We start from the raw sequence: 23,476 nt of genomic DNA on the forward strand, positions 1-23,476 counted from the left end.
GAATGTATATATACTCTTTCTTGACAATTAATGTATGATGGTAAATTAGAAAGAAGATTACTTACAAGAGGTGGAGATCCGATTTTAGAAATAATGAACAACCAAAATACATGAAAAATTGTCTAAATTGGCCATCAAAAGATTGAGGAAGCATTGAAGATTGGCTTGAGGGAGGTGACGTTGGGCGGCGCGACTTTTGAGGTTGTCGGAAATGGATAGATGAAATGAAATTTACAGCAGGAAGCAGCTAGCCCTGCATATGCATACGATGATGAAAGCAACAATCAACTTATAAGAAGACATGGGATCATCGGTGGACACTGTCGTATTCACAAGCAATCGGCCTAATTTATTAATGCTATATATATATGTATGTCGTACATTCTAAGGGTTTTGGGTACAAACTTATACAAACCCACGAGAGCCGTCGTCCGGGGTTGAAAATTTTGAGGTTCCTTTACGCCAAACGAACTTGGATGTGGAGATGACAACAAACCTAGCGAACCTAATCCACATTATCTTGTGGGCAACATGTATATAACAGCTCAGCTGATCTAAACTACTGTCATCAGGAAAATAATATAATAGATAAAACGAAAGGTACCTAATTACCTCTTTTGGCTATCGGCTAAGTTACCGCAATATTAATTTCTATCTCTTTCCATTAATTATATATTAAAATATTGAGTACTGCAAAAATATATATATCTAATTAAGATCTGAAATATATATATGTGCAGCCATCTTTATAATATGTTTGTGTGTGTGTGTGTGTGTGTAGATGGAGGGCCGACTTGATCATCTGTCAGCTATTAGTGTTATTTTTGCTTAATTGAAAATTAAACTATCTATTGCTTTCAGCAAACAGCCCAAACATTAAGGCATCCCCACTACTCCTACTTCCAGAAAGAGAAATTGAAAATGATTGCTCACCAACTGCTAGAAACTTCAAAAAGGAGGAAACATGGTCTCCCACACATAGCCAGTTAGGAGAATTGGATATTGAATGGCGGCAAAGAAACACCAAGCTGTAGTTCTTGGAACGTCATGGGGTATCAGAAGCCGCTTCCGTTCCCTTATTGCATTCCTGATCACCTTACTAATCATCACCGCCGTTTATCTTACCCAAGACAGCATTGGAAGAGTCTTGGAAGATACAACCGACGGTTTACAGCTTTCAGAATGCAATTTGTTTTCTGGGAAGTGGGTATTCGATAACCAAAGTTACCCTCTATACAAAGAGCAGCAATGCACGTTCATGTCTGATCAATTGGCTTGCGAGAAGTTTGGGAGAAAGGACTTGAGCTATCAGAACTGGAGGTGGCAACCTCATCAATGTAACCTTCCTAGGTATCTCTCATGTCTTGCTCTCTCATCATGATCATGGGTGCCTATATATACACACGCTCGCACACAAACTTACTATATAAATCACTGCATGCATGCTAGTGATGGTGGTATTAAAATTAGTCTTTGTACGTGTTTTTGAGCTTTGTGAAACTTGTTTTCTATGTTAATAAGGTTCAATGCAACAGCGCTGCTGGAGACGCTAAGGAACAGGAGGCTTGTGTTTGTTGGAGATTCCCTGAACAGGAATCAATGGGTTTCGATGGTCTGCCTAGTCGATTCATGGATCCCTCCAAAGCTTAGATCCATGCACAACAATGACTCTTTGAACATCTTTAAGGCCATTGTGAGTAATATATAATTTGGGTAGCATGTATCCATGTTCTTGCCGTCTCAATCCTAGATCGAAGATCTAGGTGCATACACCTAGCTAGTTACTATTAATTAGTTATTGGACCACTACATATATATGATCAACCATTAATATGTCTAGATTAGGATCCGTCTAAAGAAATACTTAAATTAATGCAGTACTCATCTTAAGAAACAACGAGTTGCTTGAACACTTTTTTCTGTCTTTGTTTTTTTTTTTTTTTTTTGTCTTTTTTTCTGAGCAGTTGCATGCATGCGTGCTTAAACTCTTTTGCATGCTTTTCCCAATGCATGCATGTCAACAAACTTACTCGATAAGCTTATATATAATGGTTAGTACGTACGTTTAACCCAATTAATTTAGGAATACAATGCGTCGATTGAGTTCTACTGGGCTCCATTGCTAGTGGAATCAAACTCCGATGATCCGGTGAACCACCGGATACCAGATCGGACAGTTAGAATCAAAGCAATTGAGAAGCATGCCAGGCATTGGACCGGCGGAGATATACTGGTGTTTGACTCCTACTTATGGTGGAGAAGGCCCAGAATGAAAGTTCTGTAAGTAGTACCAGCTTCTTCATCATCATAAACCCTACTTAATTAGCAACTGATCCGGTCTTAGTGATGATCGATGATCATGATTTATAGTATTTCTCATAACTTTATTTGTTGTACTTAACCACCATTGACTTCTCTCAAGTCTAATCGTACTTTTACAATATCGGAAATGAAACGATTAGGTGGGGCTCATTTGAAAGCCCTGATGATGCTATCTATAAAGAAGTAGAGATGCTGCGCGTCTATGAGATGGCCCTAAGAACGTGGTCTGATTGGGTGGAAGTACACGTTGATAGAACCAAGACCCAATTGTTTTTTGTCAGCATGTCACCAACTCATGAAAGGTACACTGATTAATAATCCATTTTCTCTTAAGATGCGTGAATGCTAAAATACATGATGACATTAATGCATATGGTTAATATATAGACAAGTACTACGACGTACCAACAACAAATTAAGACATGAAGCTAGGATCGTGGGTGGCTAAAAGAATGCATGCATGCTACAGGTTTAATGGAAATAAAATGATCTAGTAATATGGAGTGTATATATATATATGTACGTACGTATTGCAGGGCTAAAGATTGGGGCGGTGGTGAAAACTGCTACAAAGAAACGGGGAAGATTTCAGAAGAGGGATACTGGGGAAGTGACTCGGATCCAAAGATGATGCGTGTGGTTGAAATGGTGCTTGATGATTTGAAAACAAGAGGTCTAAATGTACAAATGCTCAACATTACACAGCTCTCAGAATATCGAAAAGAAGCCCATCCATCTATCTATAGAAAGCAGTGGGAACCCCTAACCAAAGAGCAAATAGAAAACCCAAGCAGTTATGCAGACTGTATACATTGGTGCCTCCCTGGATTGCCCGATGTCTGGAACGAGCTCCTGTATGCTTATATTGTTAATCAATGACACATTCGATTTGGAATAAAGTGCTTCTACCGAAATTTCAAACTTTTTTCCTGCCTTAGTATTAATATAATTAATAAGATTATATATGAACGTTAAGATGAATCCATTTTAGCATTCGATTTTCATCATCAAACTCAGAAATGGAGAGAATTTACATTCGAGTCAAAACTGAAAGGATAATATTTCAAAAACGAGCCGTGGAGAGTTCAAATTTGTCATGGAATAATTATTAAATTTAATTTATTTATCTAATTTCAAACAAGTTAACCCAAACTCATTTACGAGCTGTTTTTGGTAAACATGATAGTTATTAATTTGGTCAACTTATTTCCTCATCACACAAAATAAACCTCATGATTAACATTTAATTTATACCCTATATATATAATGAAAATTCATGATGGTGGTATTGAACAAGTTGCTTTATAGAATAATTTGGTTTGCCTAATTGGGGTGGGGATGGAGATCTTGATCTCTCCCCCAATTAAAAGAGAAATGCTTAGGATCTTGATAATGGGTCCCGAGCCTTTTTTCTTTTTTTTTTTTTTTACTTAGTGATTAAGTAAGTATTTTTTATTGATGTTGTGAGTTTTTTAAAAAAAATTAAAAATGTAAAAAAATATTCTTTTTTTTTTTAAAAAAAAAAAAAAGACAATTTGCCTTGTCGGGATAATCCCTCGATGGCTATAGTGCCACCCCAATTAAAAAGATCAATGGGACATGAGCGTTATATATCAACTGTCAAGCATAAATTTCGTCATTGAAGTTAGATGAGAACTTTAATTAGGAGGAGTTATTGTCCATAAATAGGTTAACCTTATTTTATCTCTAATTTAGAAAAATGATATTTACAGTATTAGGATGTGCGCATTTCCTTTAATTTGTTCAAGAAGTATTACTGTGCACTCATTTTTTTTAAAAATATATATTAGGAATCCATATAAGAAAAAAGAAAAAAAACTATTTTTTAATAGTAAACAATACTTTTTTAAAGGAAGTGTACGATCAAGGCTTACACACTCACTCTACGAATATAACTAGTATTATTCTTATTCATGAGATAAACTTAATTTCAAAAGGTTAAAGCAACAAACTAGGGGGCCGGTTGTACCTTTTGTAAGTTTTAGTACTTTTATTTGAGTTTGCACTGCATGGGATGATATTTATAGCTAAAATTTTTAAGATTATGTCGTGATGATCATGATCAAGACTAAGCCAAAATTCAACCCGCGTGCATGCCAAGTACTTACAATATAATATAATGAACTTAATGATCTAGATCATCATCATCATCATCATCATGTAAGATAAATAAAGATGATCAGAAACCAAACCCGATCGATCCCCTCATTCTTCTTACATATATTGTGACCAGATTCATGGAGTTGCATGTTTCCGAATTATATCTAGACCATAAATTTCTTTCGATTTTGATCGCCTTTTACTTACATTTATGTGTATATAAAAGATATGGTTTGGCAGAATTAAGCTGACAATATTCCGATGAAGACTGCATGTATTGTGGTGTGTTCATGTATAGCCACCAACCTTATCTCAAACATATATACCCTAACTAATTAAAGTAATAACGCATCAAACATAAATCAAAATGGTTCTTTTAGAGGGACCGACCGACTCGACCCTTAAACAAACTTTATGTGCCGACATATTACATATAAATAATGCATTACATCATGATGAGCTGCTGGGACCGACCGATAATCAACGGAATGCATGCAGACAGTTCCCAACAAACTTAATGATCATCATCCAGCTTGCCCATGGTGACCTTGCAACCTTCGTATAACTATATTTTTGAAGCTGATCTAGTACTAATATATATATATATATCATTATCTCATCTAATTTATAATTCTACTAATTTATTTAAGTGATCATAGTATTTATCTTTAAGAATCTTCAATCCCATGTATATATATATATATATATATATATATATGTCAAACCAAATCGATTTAACACGACTAGCTAGCTCAAGTTACAATATGATATATAACTTCTCATTTGTTCTTCTTTTTTTCCCTTTAGATTCTTGATCAAATTTTATATTAAATACTGCACCGGAGAGTCTTCTTTTTGTGCTTTTCTGTTGGTTTGGTTTGATATGTATGAGTTGATTTTCTTGGATCGTGGAGGTTTTGGATAGGTTCATGAATAACTCCATTAAAGGCTACGGTGGTTGGAGAATTGCCCAAGTTGACCTTACAATAGTAATCAGCAATCCATGGAGATCATGATCTGGTGAGACTATTCACAATTAGCATGCATGCATGGGACCAGGTCTTATCCTTTTGGGATATTGGTATCGGAAATGGCAACCCGATCGGCCGGCCATCTATATATAGCTACAATTTGAAGACGTGCATGATACTTTTCCTGTGATTCTTTGCTTCTTGTTGGCTTCTATATATTAGCATTGTATTTTTTGGCCAAGTGAGATTGGTCCCAATCGGTGCACATCCGTCGACGTTGGTGACTCGCGATGATCTTATGAGTTTCGAACTTTATATAAGAGAGAGAAATACATGATGAAGTGAGTAACATTTCTTCAAAATGTAATTCTGGTTTATGCAATTCAAATCCACCGGACAGAATGCAAATAAGAAGTGAATTCTGATTTGAAATACTATATTAATCCATGCTTCATGCACTGAAAATCTTCAAAAAAAATTATCTGAATTTAAGACTAGAAGTAAGAGAATGACAAACACGATGAAATGAGCTCTAAAACATTTATAAAATGCTTTTGATCTCGAACAAAGAGACACAATTAATTAGGTAGAAACCCAAGGCCAATATTAAGGATTAAGGGGACGTTTGGATTCAAAAATACTCTTATGATCTCATTTCGTTTCATCATCTAATCATTACAATTTTTTAAATTTTCTAACAAAATATAATAAATAATTTAATTTTTTTAAATCCCAACAAAAAGAATATTAAAATTATATTCTAATAATATTTTATTCAACTTTTATTTCATCCCATCTCATCTCAACTCAACTCAACTCATAACTATCCAACCTCGTCTAAGTACTCATTGTGGAGGCTGATCTTTTGAATTGCTAGATGATGAAGCTGCCCTATCATCTCAGAGATATGCAGTCCTTTCCAAGGAATTAGCTGGATGCAGGCAACAACCTGTGCGTTAGCTCATGCTTGAAGGCCCGGAGAACCTGATATATTGTCTGCTTGGGTGACAATTACGCCATCCCATTGGGGGCCTGAAACAAGTTGAGTGATTAAATCAAGAAGTTGAAAAAACAAAAAGGTGTAATTTTTATTTTTATTTTTTTAAATGGTAGACTATCCAAATGATTTGCAACTGTTTCATTTCATGTGAAAAATGGGACCAATCTGAATCAGGGGTTTCTTTTGATGTAAACTGCAGAAACTCTAATGGGTCAAACGGACACACAAACTGACACTTGTCGTTGTATTCCATGAACAAGGGAGGGCTCAAAAAAGGTATATGAAGGAAAAAAAGACCGAGGAAGAACTGAAGTAAAGTTTATACCCGTATTCTACGTTCTCGATCCCTTGTATATCTAGTCTCCAACCTGAAGCAAGTCCAGTGAAGAAAGTATATTGTGGAGTAAGCTAAACAAGCTAGTAAGAAGAAATAACTGACAGGAGAAGAGAAGGAATATTGTTTGGGAGAGATATGAGGTTTGAGGTCAGGATCGTCTTCTTAGTTCATCCCCAACGGCTACTTCTCATTTAGTACGTTTTTCCGCAATGGTTTGGGTTGAAATTGACCAGGTCCAAGTTCTGGATATTTTGATAGGCCTAAAACAACCGGAAAGGAAAAAGAAAGAAAGGTGGTCTAGTATCCGTGTGTTTTAACAGCCTAATGAACATAACGGCCCAGGTTGAGTCTGGACTCTTCTAATTTTGATTCTGAGAAAGCCTCAAGTGAACGGGGTTGATATGCTGAACATTGGCATGCTTCATTTTGATTCAGAGAAAAAAAGTTTTCTCTTCCATTTCCTGGAGCGATTTTCTCCTGTTCTCTCTCTTTCTCTTCCTTTCTCTCCCTTTATCCCCCTCTCTACATTTTCTCTCTTTCCTCGAGCGTTGTCTCTCCGTTTCATTCCAAAAAAAATATTGGTCCATTTCCTGATTATCTCTCTTCACTTCCTACGATTTTCTCTCTTTCTAAGGCAACTAGGACAATCACTCAACAATTAATCCCGTGTGGCAGCTAGGTAAAAATTCGGGCTTCTTGTTAATCTTGTAGTTGATTTTTACTTCATTGTGTGCTGGTTTTTAATCCTTGTTGGTGGTGATTTTGTATGCATTTTATATTAATTTAAGGTTTGTTCAAGGGTTTTTGTTTCGGGTTTCAGTGTTTGTGCTTCTGGGTTGGGGTAGGTTTAGTGGTTGTTGTTCTAAATATGGTTTATATGCTGCTCCGAGAATGATTCTTATTGAGACAAACCAAAGATAATTCTTTATGTAAGCTATTATCATCCACATTAAACAACATTTTGCTTTAGGTTCTTTGTGTAAATAACAAATACAGATATGTCGTTATGGTGAAGGGTTGCTGGCTCATCTTTGAATGGCGAAGATGAGTTATTATGTATTCAAATCTTAGATGTAGAAATTCAAGAGTGAAGATGAAAATACCAAACCTGTTTGTTGTCTAGAAATGGGCATTTTTCTGTTCGCTGACCTCAAGAAAAATATTAAAAATAAATGTGTGTGAGGATACGTAAAGAAACTGTGCAAGAGAAGAAAATAAGGCCTTGGTAAAGTAATAAAACAGTATAGATTTTATATGTTTAATCTTTTTGTTTCTTCCGTTTTTAATTTCTTTGTTTGGATGCCTGGTTCAACATTTTTCAAGGATTAATAGAGTGCATTAACTTTTGCAGTTCATTTTGATTTACAGGGTGTTTCTGCCTTATACTGGCTGGTATATACTTATAACAACTCATCTTTTTTAAGAATTCATGACCTTTGACCTGAAACTTTCACCATGCCCAGTGCAAGAAAATCAAATCATACAATGATCAAGGGTAGCCCAGCCCCCATTTCTTGCAATTTTGCTTGTGGATTTGTTTACTTTGTAATTTGCCTCATCTCGGTTCTTAACTGGCCAGCATTCTCATTCTCAGCAGCATGCAAAAAATACCAACATTATAGTAATACACACACGACCAAATATAAGTTACTTACATATTATCACCAAAACATCATACAAACAATACCTGGCCAATATGGTTTGTTGGTGCAAACCATGAACCAGTTTTTTATTCCTATTGATTTATCACGCATTGTGCATATTTTAACGTCTGCATAATTATGTTCTTACCCTGCATTGTCGTGTGGGTTAGACGCTATGTGATCCAAAAATCCACCGATGCATGTTACAAAGACGCACAGCTTGATTATATTTTTTGGGGTCTTGCAAGCTGGTCTTGATGTGATAGATGATTTGAGACCTCTCAAGTTGAAAGAAATTAAGATCTAGCAGAGAACCAGAACCACTCTTTAAACATATTTGCCAAATAAAAGAATATTAGCTACCACAGTCAACGTGACAACAACATCCGGTCTAGACCTGTTCAATTTGGCAGTAGAGACCTGTTAAATGCCCGAGATATGGACCTTCTCACAGGTCTGTGGGTTCGATTAATGGATGATCAGTGTCTCCCGTTCCCCTATTCCCTATCTTGGAACAGAGGAAAAACTAGCTAAAAATAGTTTAAGCTTCTCCCAGGCAAATTTTACCAAAACGGCTTCCAAGATAAAATGTGCCTTGCATAGGTTTACAGACCCAGACCGATGGACACTCCAAAACTGACTCAAACAAGGACCAAAACGGAAACTGAAAAATAACAATCTAGACACCAGCAAACTCAACTTTAAACAAGCCCAAACTCATCGGTACCACATGCAACCGACATTGAACTCAAATGGGAAACATAAACTTCAACTAGATAAAGCCGCGTGAAAGAACACCCAAAGCAAACCATGCATATGCAACACCATCGCACTCGAATTGTATCGAGGACAGTGATATTAGGTTAGTATCAAGAGAGGTGATATTTAGCTCATTAGAAAGGTGAATTTATAAATTAGATGGTACAGAAAAAGCCTAAAAATTTTGGTTATGAAGAGACTCAAACTTGCAACGTGAGATTAAGTTAGAAGAAACTCAAACTACTCCACTTCTTTTCAAGTCTATCTCCAACTCTAAATCCAAACTCCAAAATTTTTTTACTCAAACTAGAGCACGCAGAAATCAGAGTTAAATGTTTTTGCGGATTTGGTCCAATGCAAATGAATCAGCAGTATGCGATCAGTGCTGAAATATCAATAATAGAAATTTGCCATATCACTAGCAAATTTTGACAAGAGTACGTGGGGTAGAAGAAGCCTTCATGGAAGGGTAAAGTAGGTGCAAAAATCAATCAATCTAGGCCATCACTGAACATCAATTTCTAGACAAACCCATTATGATTTATTTATTAACACATAATTTTGAAACCAAAATTAACACGCTATTTGGCCAGAAATCTGCATTCAAGCAGCCATAAACAACACGTAAATGGAAGTCTAGCCCAAGCATACCCCCAAATTCTTCATAGATCTAAAACGTTTATACTTAACGAACACCTGTAAATGCCAGCATACAATTTCAGACTTGTAATAAAGGAAAAAAGAACCATCCACGAACAAACTTCCATAGATTCCAATTTATGAATTATGCATACCCAAAGATCTGGGCCCGAAAAAAAGGTATACACCCAGAGAACTGAATGAATAATTGGTATCACATTATATCAATTATAGAAATATATAGAACATAGATCCGCCACCAAATGTGTCACGTGCTATCTAAAATCGAACAAAAGCTCACAGATACAGAGTATATTGGGAATTAATGAAAATTAAAAAAAAAAAATTAACATATTTATTTGTGTACCAAAGTGAAAATTTCAATTGATAAGGATCCATCAAATCAGACGCGTGCAGCGGCAACGAGGGGTGCAGTGGCGACGGCGGCGTTGGAGGCGGCACCACCAAGGAAGGAGAGGAATCCGGATGAGGGATTCTCCTGCTCGTCAAGGAAGAGGTCCTCGGGAACCCTAAAAGCGCCATGGGCGCAGACAACGGCAACGCCAACGAGGAGGGCGGAAATAAGTAGCGATCCGACGGTAGTAAGGAAGACGACGAAGATGCTAGATACGGTCAAGATACCGAGGGTTTCCTTGTCGGAGAACGCACGGCCGAAGAGGACGAGTGGCTGATCGGAGGGGCGGAAGAGGTAGAGGAACAGCCAGGCAGAGAGGAGACCGAGGAGGACAAGGAGAGAGAAGGGGTGGGAGACGAGCGAGAAGGCGAGGATGACGGCAATGACGGAGAGGTAGTTGACGCGAAAGTAGGAGTAGTTCTTGCGGACGCGAAGGGCGGCATCGGAGAAAGACTCGGGCTTGGAGAAGGCGGAACGGTCGGCGAGTTCGGACCAAGGCCGGCGCTGGGAGATCCCGTGGCGAACGGAGTCGGAGATGTGGTTGATGAAGGAACGGAAGGCAGGGGTGGCGATTGGGGGTTGGGACTGGGATTGGGATTGGGATTGAGATTCGGGGACGGAGATCGGGAGCACGGGAGGAGATGTAGTGGACGACATGGGCGCAGGGAATGAAGATCCGGAAATTTTGGTATCGAAAAGAAAATAGAACGTTTTATGTTATGTTATAGAAGGGAGGTGTTTGGCTATAAAAGGCTTCTTTTAATCCTATCCTTTGACTCTTTGATTCATGTGAACGTTAAGCTGAGAGGAGCCTTAAGCTTTTTTATTTTTTTATTTTTATTTTTTTAATAAATGGTAGTTAATTGAAATGATAAAATATATTTTATAAAATTAATAGAAACGAGTTTAAATATATTTAAATATTAATATATATTTAAATATTAAGAAGAGTTTAGTGTTATTTATAAAAAATTTAAAAACGTTATAAATTTTATGTATAAAAATATATTGAGTTAAAAAAAATTATGGGTCTCACGTGTAAAAAAATTTTAAATTATAATAAATTTAATAATTTAAAAATTATATATTTAAATATTAAACTAAATTTAAAATTAAATTAAACTGAAATTTTCAGTCCAACAATCAAACTAACCCACCGTATAAAATAATAATTTTATAAAATCTTGAGGAGTCTATTGCTTAGTCGCTACGTTTACATCTCTCTTTTTCAACGTTGTGAATTACGCGTTTTCGGAGTAAAAAAGGAAAACGAGTGAAGAAATTCAACAACATATTTTAAAATTCAATGTCAAAAGCCATGACTTGTTTTCTCTTGACGAGACAGACCAATTGAAACCATAGAATTCTTTCTTTGTTTAATTTAAATATTAACGATCACAATCACTGTACCTTATTACATTTTAAAGTTGGGAGTTAAAGTTTGAAAAAATCTTCACAACTTCTCAATATTTCATACTTTATATTTTTTTTAATTTTTATTATTTTATCTTTTATCAAATATTTAATATATAAATAATAAATAAAAGAATTAAATTAATTTAAAAAAATAAATTCAAAAAAAAATATTAAGAAAATATTAAAAAATTAAAAAAAATAAAATGTGAAATATTAAGAGATTGTGTATCATTCTTCTTAAAGTTTTATTACTATTAAGGGAAGAAGAAGGGCAAATCCAATGAGGACAGCGTCATTAGTAAGTAGGCCATCACATCACGCGGTTGTCTGCGTCAGACATGATGATGAAGACGAAACAACCACAATGAACATGAAGAAACACGCATTAGAACGGGGGAAGAGAGTCTTGAATACCCTATTGACTTGTCTAAGAAGAAACGAAAAAGAAAATAGCCAAGAAGATGCATAAAAGGTTGTCTTCTTCAACGACTCAAAAGTTGGAACCCTGAACAGGAAAACTGCACTGCTTGAAAGGGGGCACCATATTGGTATAAACTAGACTGCTACTGTGGACATAATTTGGGAAGTGGGATTCAGTATGGATGGATTCTTTGGGAAAATCTAGTACGAGTTTTGCAGGAGGTCTGGTGTAAAGCATTGCAGAAACTGAGCATTATCTTGAGTTTGATTAGCCTAAATACAAAGAAAAAAAATGCAATGAGGAGAAAGAAAGAAGCAATGAGGAGAAAGAAAGAAGTGGACAGCAAATGACCCTTCTTCTGCATGACAACGAGGGAAGTTGGACAGTTTGGCTTGGTGTAATTGATTGAAATTGAGGAATTATCAAGACTTGAGGACATTCAACTTGCTCTCAAGAAATGTGGCAATTGCAGCACTTAGCTTCTAAATTTTGTTTGCATGATCAGGGTCAAGGCCACCAATAATAATGGACACCAACTCTCCATAAGTTGCTTGGCTGCTCAGTCCCACCAAACGATTGATATGGGAATTGACCCCTACATTATCACATACTGCATATTAACAGGTACCAAATGCTCAAACGTGCCACAAAAAACAAAAACAAAACCAAAACTAAAACGAATTGAAAAGCAAAACCAAAACCAAAAACAAAAATATACTTTGAACTCCATCAAGCATTATGGTACCCGGAGAACAAAAATTATAGTCTTTCTTAGCAAGCTAAATTGGTTGAGACAAAATATTCATAAGCAAGCAAGAAGCCCAGATCATTTCTGCCGCATGTCCATTTCCATCACTGAGCTTCTTCTTCTTCTTCTTCCTCTTCTTCTATATTTGAACAAGAGCAATTATGTGAAGCCTCCTTGACCTTCCACATCATGCCTGCAAACAAAGGCTGAAGTGAAGCACCTTTTCCCAAGGGCCTTTGAGTGGGTTTCTTGCCAACCCTGACCATCCTTATAAGTTTCAACCTGTGCTTATATTGCAAAGGAAAATTGGCTGTTAAAAATCGGATTAAAAAAAAAAAGTAAACATTGTTCATGAGAGAAATCATAGCAAAAGGTAATTATCTCACCGTGTCAACAACGTTACCACTCACTTTAATTCCTCCAATTACATAGATGGAATCCTTGATAACACCAGCAGCAGAATATCCCCTTGGGTTTACCATTGGTTCACCACAAATCCATGATCCCTGACGTGGATCAAATATTTCAACACTTGGAACCATCGTATTTCCATCATATCCACCCAGAGCATATCTGTAAAATTCATAATAAAAACACGTATGCAAAGAACTTGAGTGATGCTGCATGCCACAGTCTCATCCTACTTTCATCTCATTATGTAAAATGTAGCACTTTTATCACCCTTAGATCATCCTTTATTTTTTTGAGGAACTCATATTATGAATTATCCTTTATTTATTGCCAAATGGGAGGGGGTGGATACTTTACTTCCCCCCCTCTGATCAAATTGACATTTAAATTTCTTTGTATTTGTGTGTGTATGGCATTATAGACAACTCGAGTTTGATACAATGATATGTATCAATATGCCCAAGACTCGAAGAAAATCTAGTGCATCATCTGCATTTCCCGAGATAATCCATGTACAAGGTCATTGATAGAGTAAAAGTAATTAAATAATAAGAGAAGAACTTACAATTTCTCATTGAAAACAACCAGGGAATGGGAGCCCCTCTTTGTATTCATACTTGCAATTCTTGTCCAAGAATGTTCTCTAGGGTCAAATCTCTCAGCAGAACTGAAGCCCAAAAAAGGTTTCAGAAACTACATGCAATGATCATGTAACAATATAGAAGGGAAAGCTTCCAGATGCATTTATTCTTTATTAAAAGATTAGATTCTTCCTTAAACCATCATGGGGCATATTCAATTGTGTAAATAAACCCCCCCACAACAACAACAACACCCAAATAAATAAATTCCACCCTTTTTTCAGGTTCAAACTGCTTGCTTCCAAGGTTCATGTCAGCAAGCATTTTGCTGGGCTGAAAACATGTAGAAATGCTCTTATGAATGCATCTAAGATTGTGCACTTCGATGAAGATCTGGTTGCATCTACATAGGTGCAGAAAGAAATGAAAGTAAAAAAGCGACATCTTACTTCAAGTAATCATTCCCATCATATCCACCAGTAGCATAAAGCACACCATTCAGTTCTGCTGCAGCAAGAGCAAACCGCTGGAAAAATAAAAGAAACACAACCAAGGACTAAGTTCTGATGAATTTATATAAACATGAAGCATTTGAAAAATAAAAATAAAAAACAGAGATGTAACTAAGGACAAGAAACACAAAATTATGAACGAGGCTCAACTTAAGCAACACAAGTAACTTGACTTGAAAACAAGCAAGCTGAGCAAGATATATTACCTTTTCTAGCATTGACCGTGTTGAGATCCATCTTCCAATGTCTAAATCAAGCATTTCAACTTCTGAAAAGCTTTTGATGCCATTCCCCCCACCAATGGCAAATATTTTATTATCTATGGTAGCACCAGCTAGACTACCCTTTTCCTGATTTAGTGGAGGTTGCAAAGTCCACTCATCATTAGCTGGGTTGTACGACTCAACTTCACAGGAGGTGATAGAAATGTTAGAAAAAATTGAATATTAGTTTTTATAAAGTCAGTAGCAGTGCATACCTGTGTCATACCATACATATCCGTTTCCCCCACCAAATACATATAGTTCACCCTTCAACTGCGCAGCTGAAGAGTATGATCTGACAGTGCTCATAGGCTTCAGAGATTTTATCATGTCCTGAGAAGGATGATATGAATTCAATGATGACAACCATGATTCACCGTCATATCCTCCTATCAGATATATTGACTCATTAGGATCCAAATGGAGCTCATCAAATGAGTCAATAACTGTCTCATTAACAAGTTCCTCAGAAGGATCTGACACAGATTGATCCACATGGAGCTCATCAATAGCCTCAATGACTGTATCATTACCAAGCGCGTTGGAAGGATTGGACACAGGTTCCAACATCACACAATGATCTTTTAAAAGCAGAATTTCCATTTCTGCCTCCATCTGAACAACCAGGGTAAATTATTTTCATTCCATGAAAAGAAGCAAAACAGAAAAAGAAGTGTACACCCTATAAACAATTCATACATGCATTGGAAGTTGCAAGAACAAAGAGCCATAGCATAAGCTTGAAGCTGCTGGCAGATGGATAGTAATTCCACTTTGAAATGAAATGGTGCAGGCATATGATCTGTAAGTTACCAGGATTTCTCATTTATTTAATACCTAGATCCTGACATATGAAACTTGGTTGACCTGTATGTTAACAGGGCAAAATGTACACATCAACTGCTAAATTAAAGCTCTCAAGACCAACATAAATTTTCTTTTTCTAATTTCTCCACAAAGCTTCTTCAATGTTCATGGGCCTGGAAATTTCATTTAATTGCCTAATCAAGCAATCACTGCAAATTTTTTCCATTGGAAATCATATATATATATATATTGATTTAAAAATCCATACAAAAGAAACTTTAAATTCAATATCATAAATTTTGACAGAAAATATGCATAGTTGTCATTTCCCTTTGTCTAACAAATCTTGTTCCTTTCTTTGATCTTTTCATTTTTTTTTTTTTTTTTTTTTTTTTTTTGAGTTAAAGTTAGTAAGTACAACAAAATCCAGATACAAGAAGAAAAATCAGGCTCACCACAACAGGAAAAACTACTTAACAAATGAAAAAAAACATAGATCAAACTGAAAACCGGGAAAAAATTAAACTCAATCCCTTTTAAGGTGCATATGCAGGGCAACATCAACAGATTTTTACAGTGAAATATCAACAAAAGCTTCAAATGAATTTAAAAATCCCATGGAAAGTAAACTCTAGTATTACTATATACACAACTTCATGAAGAAATTCATCCTTCTAAACAGGGCTATTCTGAAGAAGCAATCATCAAAATAAATGGAAACATTATGTGAAAAGTTAAAACTGCAGTTTTCAAAAGGCCACATATATACTTCTTTTAAGTGTCAACCAGAATTAGATTGAGCTGCTAAATCCCCATGGGCTGATCAAACAAACCCTCAGTGCCAATCGAAATTACTTTATTATTATTATTATTATTATTTTTTTTTTACAGGTACTTTCTATTTTGCTTATTAAACTACCCAAGATATAAGGGTTTAAAAACAGTTATAGAGAATGGGAAATATAGAGAATGGGAAACTTTCACATTAAAAACATAGCAAGGATTACCAGCTTCTGCTCCAAAATGCTAATCTTCTGAGTTTGTTCTGCATTAAAAGCCTTAAGCTCTTGCACCTCTTGAATCAACTACATATATGCATAAGAAAATATGAGAAATTTTGTACAAAACCAGAGCAAACAGAGTTTCCATGATTAGAATTTATAGAATGTGGACAACTGGCTTCCTCAAGTACCTGAGTTATGATGGACTGACACTCAGATGATGACTGAGGATTGTCTTCATTCTCTTCCACGCCAGAAGATGAATTAGGATTCTCTTCATTCATAATAGAAGTATTTTCTACATTACGCAATGTAGGCAAGTCTTGATGCTCATGGCAACGAGCCAATTCTTTCAGTTTCATGAGAATTACTTCTTTCTCATCTTGTTCAACTAAATTTACATTGGAGTGAGCTTCTGATATCTGGTTGTATCCATCAAATGAAGAAGCAACATCTGTAGAATCCAGTTTCTGACTTGATTGATTAGAATGCTTGATTTCCAAAGTAAGTGGCTTAAACCCTTCACTTTTCTCTACTACATCATTCAGGGGAAGAGGCCAAAAAATCGCTCTGCACTTTGCAGTATTCTGTGGTACAGAAGTACTTGGAGCAACCGCTAAAGAGAATAAGGACATGAGTCTAGTTGCTTGAGCGTGGTCTAGCTCAAACCAGAAATGGGTCTCAGTATAGTAGTTGTCAGAAATTATTGGTTTAAACTGATTTTCAGGCAGTGGCTGGCAATGCATGCGGACAAGGATCTGAACCTAGTAGAATGAAGAAAAATATCAGAACCAGACCCCGATTGTTGATAAAACCCAGCATGTAACTCAAAACCATTATACTACATACAAGAAACTTTCATATGATACCTGTGCAGGATATAATGTTCTCTCTGAACCATCAGTGGTCCAGCCATAAGGGTTAATATTCATTTGACCAGGGCTGGCAGCCTCAAAGATTCCACTAAGTTTTCTGTTACTGTAGTTGAATAGGAAGAGTGGTAAGCCAGGATCAATATTCTTCACATATGAAAAGTGCTGAGCTGGTAGGCCTGTCAAAATTGAAGAACATATTTCCTGAGTTCTTGGAGCCAGAATTATGAATGAATTGACAAAGCAGCATTAAGCACACTGCTGAAAAATTATTATGACTAATAGTTTGTAGTTTACAGAAAATATGCGCTTCACTTGTTCTGCTGATCATGATACTTTGGTGCTTAGAGAAGCAATGGAGATAGCAGTTGCCATTGTAGCACAATTAACAAAGGAACATAGAAAAAATAAAGGCAAATGCAAATTGAAGTTGCTGGATAAGAAACAAAGGCAGATGACTGACCAAAGAGTTGTTTAAAGAGGCATTCCTTGATAGTATTGTTGTTGCAACCAAATATGACCCCACCCAGGTGATTCTTCCCCAAATTTCTTACAGATGAAGAGCTGCTCACCAGATCTGGAGATGAAGGTATACTTTTGCTAGCAAATTTCCTCCCTGCAGACATTCTGTAATCCAAAGAGGCAACAAAATAAATAAACAGATCGTAAATGAAGATTAATGCTGCCATAAGATCCATATTTGTACCACACTACAAAGCTACCACCAATGAATAGAAAAGGGATGAAGGAATTAAGCTACCACCAATGAATAGATTTTCGTGTCAACTAATCCAAGTTAATTTTATCACTTTGAAGTGAATGAACTTAGTTTAATAGAGTTCATGAAGAACAACCCTGAAACATATCACATACATCGAATGTAGCTCATAAATAATCAATTGGAGATGGTTCAGAATATGACGCATAATATGAGCTTGAAGGTTCATCATTTCTCGGACAAGGCCGCAACAAGCATTGAAAGAAAACTCAATTGCTATTAATTGCATCATTGCTTAGATATTAGCCACTGGAATATACAAAAGCACAATTCATGAAAATAAACAACCAAAACTCATCATGTAAAAAAAGTTCTAACATATTAGATATAAGACACAAACATCACATTCATAAGAAAGCAAATAATTAACCAATAGATAAGGCATATTCTATTTATAAGCCGGTGTGGATTACACAATTAGTAAAGTATTTACATGGCATAATTTGATTTGGAAAAGAAATTTTAAAATTTGGATATTACAAATCAAATCTTACCATATAAGTGATGTAAATTATGTGTTATACACACTGGCTTGAAAATAGAATAACTCATAGATAAATGTAATGCAGAACAGGCAAAATAGCATTTAGTACACAGTGGATCAACACCAGAAGTACCAAATGGCTAAAATAATATTACTCATTAATACCAGAGAATGGATGCATCAGAAACAAGGAAAACGCGAGAACGTGATAAAAGAAAAGAAAGTGAACACGACAATCAATTAAACCCAGTTTACCAAGACACTAAAACCCATAACTCTGCTACTAAAAAATGTAAAGGAAATCTAGTTCATCTTCTTAATCAAACTAATCCATTTAAAGAATTCCTTGCCCTGTTTACTTGTGCAAAAACATAAAGTGACCATAATATGAGAGAGAGAGAGAGAGAGAGAGAGAGAGAGAGAGAGAGAGAGAGAGAGGCATACTCTGAGCGGGTGGATTTTGCCTTTTTGGGAACCATGAGATTCGACAGGAAGACACACAAAGCACGAAATGGGAAAAAAACGAGAGCCAGAAGTTATATGACAAACAAGGCGAAAAGTGGGGGTGGAATAGCCGAGGTTGATGCATTTTTAAGGTATTTAATAGACAGTAAAGAGATTAAAGGATTACTACTCAAAAGACCATAGGGTACAAAAGTTCAATCAAAATTATAGGCTTCCCTTCTATGACTAGCAACTAAACCGCATTAATGGGATTGGAAATTAAACAATTATGAAAGAAGAAGTTGTAATTTAATCCAAGATTGAGCCTATTTAACTTATGATAATGAGATTACTGATCAAAAGGTTAGAAGGCACAAAAGTTGTAATTTAATCCAAGATTTTCCTTCTATGACAAGTCACTAAACCACATTTTTTTTTATAAGTAGTCACTAAACCACATTAATGGGCAACCATAATGAGAATTTGAACAATAGCATGACAAATTTCAATATAGTTTCCATGTTCCCAATTAATTATGAGCTTAGTTTGAGTGCATGAAGCACAATCCTGAGACACATAGCATGCAGCTAATGTAGCTCGTGAATATTATTCAGAAATGATTGGGAACATAGCATTTATTATGATCCTCAAGGTTCAGCATTTCTTTATGCAATTCAACAAGGAGCATCAATTCATGTACCATTCACCAAAAAAACAGTACTATGATGCTTTTTGTTGCTGTAGAATATCAGCCACCGGAAAACTCAAAGTATGAGATATTAGAAAGCATGAAAATCAGTAACATATGGCATAGAATGCACACCTCCAGGCCCCATCACATTGGTAAGTAGCCACATAATCAACCAGTAGATATGAAATGCGGAATAGGAATATAACATTCAGTATCCAAAAGTACCAAATGGATAAGAAATTATAACTCATTAGACTAAGAAAACTGGCATATTAAAAAGTAATAATGATAATAAAACGAAGGAAAGGAGAGGAAACAAGAATCTCATAAACCCATTGACGAGCCTCTAGAAACCCAAAAACTTGGACACTTAGAAAAACCAACTAAACCAACAAACCAACGAAAAGAAACCAAAACAAGTTAATCCTCGTAATCAAACCAATCCATCCAGGAAACTCATTGCATTGTTTTTCTTACAAACCAAACAAAATTTGAGAGAGAAAAGGAGAGCAAGACGTACTCTGAGACTACGGAGAAAACACGCGAAGCGCGAAATAGGAGGAGAACAAGTGCAAAAGTAACATAACAAGTACAAGCTGTTTCCAGAGTAAACAAAGTGTGGGGTGTGGACTGCCTTTTCTACTGGGTTTATAGAGAATGTTTCCTTGCTCAGAAGGTGTGTTTTGGGGGCATCATACGGTATGTATGTACGCCTGTCTCTGTACGAGGAAGAATGATTTTACGGATGAATTTCCACCTTTGCCAACTGAGGTACCGAAGCAATTCGTCGTTGAATTAACGATTAATGGTCGTGGCCCATTTGGGTCTACGAAGAAACGAGGAAAAAGCACAAGTCTTTTCCAATTCTCATCGTCATTGACAAGGGTTAAAGATTCTGTACAATTTTTTCTTCATCTGTATGCTTGTTCGACAAGGGAATATCATACTTAGTTCTCTCGTGGTCATTGGCAATGGTTAAAACTTAAAACCTCTCCATAATTTTTTCTTATTTAAATACTTCCTTCACAAGGTTCTTTGGAAAGCATTCTTTTCTTTTGGGACATTGACAAGGAGGGTTGAACATTAAAGCATAAGTTTTTGAAGGGAAAATCCGTAAGATAAATTTTGATTAGGACTGTTCATTCCACGCGACTAAATTCGAAAGGCATTTCCAACCCGACCCGAAGAGGTTTTCCCATTTTGTTAAAAAAATATATAATCAATGACATATAACTTTGCATGGCTTCCATCTTATTGCTAATGGACAAGACAGCTACTGTGTTCCACCCTCCAGATGAAGCACTCTATCCTGACTATAGCTCGAGGTCGAGCTTCCTTCCGAGTGGGGAAGAATCTGATGTAGCAGATTTAGCATGAGTTATCGGGATTGACGAGAAAAGTGCCGTAAACAAAGGAGCTCTTCAGCAGCTCTCCAAATTATTGCGTTTTACTGAGTTTCATCAATAAAACTGGTAGCTCGTGGTTCGGAAGACACAGCTCTTCTTGAGTTTTATTATTCTTATACGATTCCGCTATGTCATTAATTTTACCATGCATAGGACTCGGGATATTGTTTCTTAATTTACCAGGCACATAACTAGTTAGTGATACATATTGGAGGGGCTATTCCAACCAAGGGGTCCTGGAACATATAAAAAATGTCTATAATACATTACACACCAAGAAGCCCAGAGTATGGGCCCAGAAGTCACAAAGGAATAATCAAGAGGAATTCAAAAAAAGATATGCATGACGCCACCTTTAACGGAAGGATAAAAACAGCAAGAAGTGATAGGATTATTCAAAATCCTAAGCCTCGATCTGTTCCGATAAATCTTGGATGAGATATGTACAGCAAACGAGCCTATATATATAGGTAATCTTTGAGGTTTCAGGGACGATTTACTTCTTAAACTGATTTTAGCATCGGAGTATTTGCAGGAGGAGCCCCCTTCGAGTTTCATCAACGGAGATCGGCTAAGCAGTGGAAGATTAGAAGTGAGACACGTCCTCAACATTTGGCGCAATCTGTGGGATCACTGTGATTCAGCGTGATTCTCACATGCCAATTATAAGACGCTCGATAGCAAGCCGAACGATGGACACCGAACCGTCATCTGTGAAAGCACGACTAGCAGTAGCAGAGGAAAAGTTGAAACAAGCTCTGGAAGCCATGGGAATCTTACAAAAGGAGAACGACGACTTAAGACAAACGAACACCAATTCTCATAACGACGATGTGCCCGCCTACAGCGAGCAAGGTGAGCAAGAAGCACATTGTAGAGTCAAAAAAGATGCTGAAAGCGAAGAAAAAGAAAGGATGCATGATGAGTTAAAGGAGTTAGTGGGAAAGTATGAAGAGATGGCAAAGAAAATAGGCGGTTCCTCCTCAGTGAAAAGTCTACTACACCAAACGGATCTGTCATACAACGCACGTATTATGGCTATGCTACTCCTGCCAAAGTTTAAAGTTCCTTAGATAGATATATACAATGGGTCCAAGGACCCAGTAGATCATCTAGAAAAATTTAAAACTCACATCACGCTCATAGTTTCCAAGGGGAGATTGCATGCCGGGATTTCCCTCTGACCCAAAAAGGGACTGTCAGAGGATGGTTTGGGACCCTCAGATCGAAGTCGATAGATAGCTTTGAGGAACTAGCAAAACAGTTCCTAACCCAATTCATGCCCAGCCGAAGACGTCGGTGCCCAGCCGCCTACCTGTTAACGGTTAAACAAAAAAGAAGATGAGAATTTAAAGGCCTACTTAGCCCGTTTCAACAAAGAGCACTTAATAAAAATGACTAAGATGAGAAGATCACTCTGGCCATCCTCTTAGGAGGGGTATGGCCGCGCAATCCTTTCATGGCAAAGTTGGCTCGGAGGACTCCTTCCACTCTCAGGGAGTTCATGGACAGAGCAGACGATTTTGTTAATGCAGAAGATACTCTACAAGCTTTGGTGGACCCTTGTAAAGAATATACTCAGGTTGAACAGAGAAGCAGACGGGCTGATAAGAAGGGTAATCCAAATAGCTGAGAAAGAGCCAGAGAAGGGTTGTCAGATCACAACCTCAGATTGGTGCACAATAATCTGGGCGTACAGGAAGGGGAGAGAGAAGAAAAGTCGCCGCCCTGTCAAAATAGGAGGTCGATACTGGACTGGGGACTATACGACCATGAGAAAGAGAGTCGTTGAGTTAGCAAGAATTGGCGAATTGGAGCGAATGGTCGCGGAGCAGTCAAAGCCTAAAAGGCGTCAGGAGACTAGGCGAGGAGCAAGGCGGAGTTTTAGTCCTGAAAGAAGGCGCCATGTCAATAACCGCCAGGACAGGAGGGCGAGGTCTCCCTCAAAAGGCGATCAGAATAGGGCGCCCATAGGGGAAATAAAGACCATAGCAGGAGGTTTTGCTAGGAGTGGTATTTCCACATCCAGCCAAAAGGCGTATGCACAGAAGGCAAAATATGAAGAAGTGTTCGTGGCGAACAGAGCACACAAACAACCAAAGCTTAGCAATGAGCGAATGATGATATCCTTCAAAGAGGCAGACAGGGAAGGAATTATATATCCAAATGACGATGCTCTAGTGATAACCCTCGTGATAGCCAATTATACAACTAGGTGGATACAAGTAGGCAATGGAAGCTCGGCTGATATACTGTTCTAGGAAGCGTTTGTCAAAATAGGGATTGATGTTGGCAAACTGAGGCTCTCACCTATGCCATTGAAGGGTTTCTCAGGGGATACTATCCAGCCCGTAAGGGCAATCACACTACCAGTAGCTACAAGCACGGGGGCGCAGGCAAAAATCACGATGACCGAATTTTTAGTAATGAAAGC

The 23,476-nt window shown here is 37.0% G+C and overlaps 3 protein-coding genes across 4 annotated transcripts; 1 reads left to right on the plus strand and 2 right to left on the minus strand.

The window, feature by feature from the left end:
* The first annotated feature begins 971 nt into the window (after positions 1-971).
* On the plus strand, positions 972-3,246 carry LOC122278338 (protein trichome birefringence-like 34). Its single transcript, XM_043088533.1, has 5 exons — positions 972-1,350; positions 1,522-1,693; positions 2,084-2,280; positions 2,463-2,624; positions 2,859-3,246. The coding sequence occupies exons 1-5, from the start codon at positions 1,007-1,009 to the stop codon at positions 3,199-3,201; spliced, it is 1,218 nt and encodes a 405-aa protein (XP_042944467.1). The 5' UTR covers positions 972-1,006; the 3' UTR covers positions 3,202-3,246.
* Positions 3,247-9,989: 6,743 nt separating this feature from the next.
* LOC122280072 (PRA1 family protein B4-like) lies at positions 9,990-10,939 on the minus strand. Its single transcript, XM_043091025.1, has one exon. It carries the CDS (start codon positions 10,862-10,864, stop codon positions 10,196-10,198), a length of 669 nt encoding a protein of 222 aa, XP_042946959.1. The 5' UTR covers positions 10,865-10,939; the 3' UTR covers positions 9,990-10,195.
* Positions 10,940-12,620: 1,681 nt separating this feature from the next.
* On the minus strand, positions 12,621-20,704 carry LOC122278115. Of its 2 annotated transcripts, none has more exons than XM_043088216.1 (11): positions 20,157-20,704; positions 17,703-17,866; positions 17,237-17,418; positions 16,559-17,131; positions 16,374-16,451; positions 14,775-15,174; positions 14,503-14,702; positions 14,234-14,310; positions 13,769-13,870; positions 13,203-13,365; positions 12,621-13,074 (listed from the first exon to the last, which is right to left on the minus strand). In XM_043088216.1, exons 2-11 carry the CDS (start codon positions 17,863-17,865, stop codon positions 12,952-12,954), a joined length of 2,061 nt encoding a protein of 686 aa, XP_042944150.1. In that variant the 5' UTR covers position 17,866; positions 20,157-20,704; the 3' UTR covers positions 12,621-12,951. The 2 variants fall into 2 exon arrangements, with proteins under 2 accessions (XP_042944150.1, XP_042944149.1); XM_043088215.1 differs by having other exon boundaries at positions 13,179-13,365; positions 20,157-20,702.
* Positions 20,705-23,476: the final 2,772 nt, after the last annotated feature.

Source organism: Carya illinoinensis, chromosome 10, assembly GCF_018687715.1.
Source record: "Carya illinoinensis cultivar Pawnee chromosome 10, C.illinoinensisPawnee_v1, whole genome shotgun sequence".
NCBI lineage: Eukaryota > Viridiplantae > Streptophyta > Magnoliopsida > Fagales > Juglandaceae > Carya > Carya illinoinensis.

Coding starts and splice junctions, on each gene's coding strand:
- LOC122278338 (XM_043088533.1), top strand. CDS start 1,007: ATGGCGGCAAAGAAACACCAAGCTGTAGTTCTTGGAACGTCATGGGGT. Junction 1,351..1,521: donor CATCAATGTAACCTTCCTAG/GTATCTCTCATG, acceptor TATGTTAATAAG/GTTCAATGCAACAGCGCTGC. Junction 1,694..2,083: donor TGAACATCTTTAAGGCCATT/GTGAGTAATATA, acceptor CAATTAATTTAG/GAATACAATGCGTCGATTGA.
- LOC122280072 (XM_043091025.1), bottom strand. CDS start 10,864: ATGTCGTCCACTACATCTCCTCCCGTGCTCCCGATCTCCGTCCCCGAA.
- LOC122278115 (XM_043088215.1), bottom strand. CDS start 17,865: ATGTCTGCAGGGAGGAAATTTGCTAGCAAAAGTATACCTTCATCTCCA. Junction 14,703..14,774: donor ATATGTATGGTATGACACAG/GTATGCACTGCT, acceptor CCTCCTGTGAAG/TTGAGTCGTACAACCCAGCT. Junction 13,366..13,768: donor GTTGTTTTCAATGAGAAATT/GTAAGTTCTTCT, acceptor TGAATTTTACAG/ATATGCTCTGGGTGGATATG.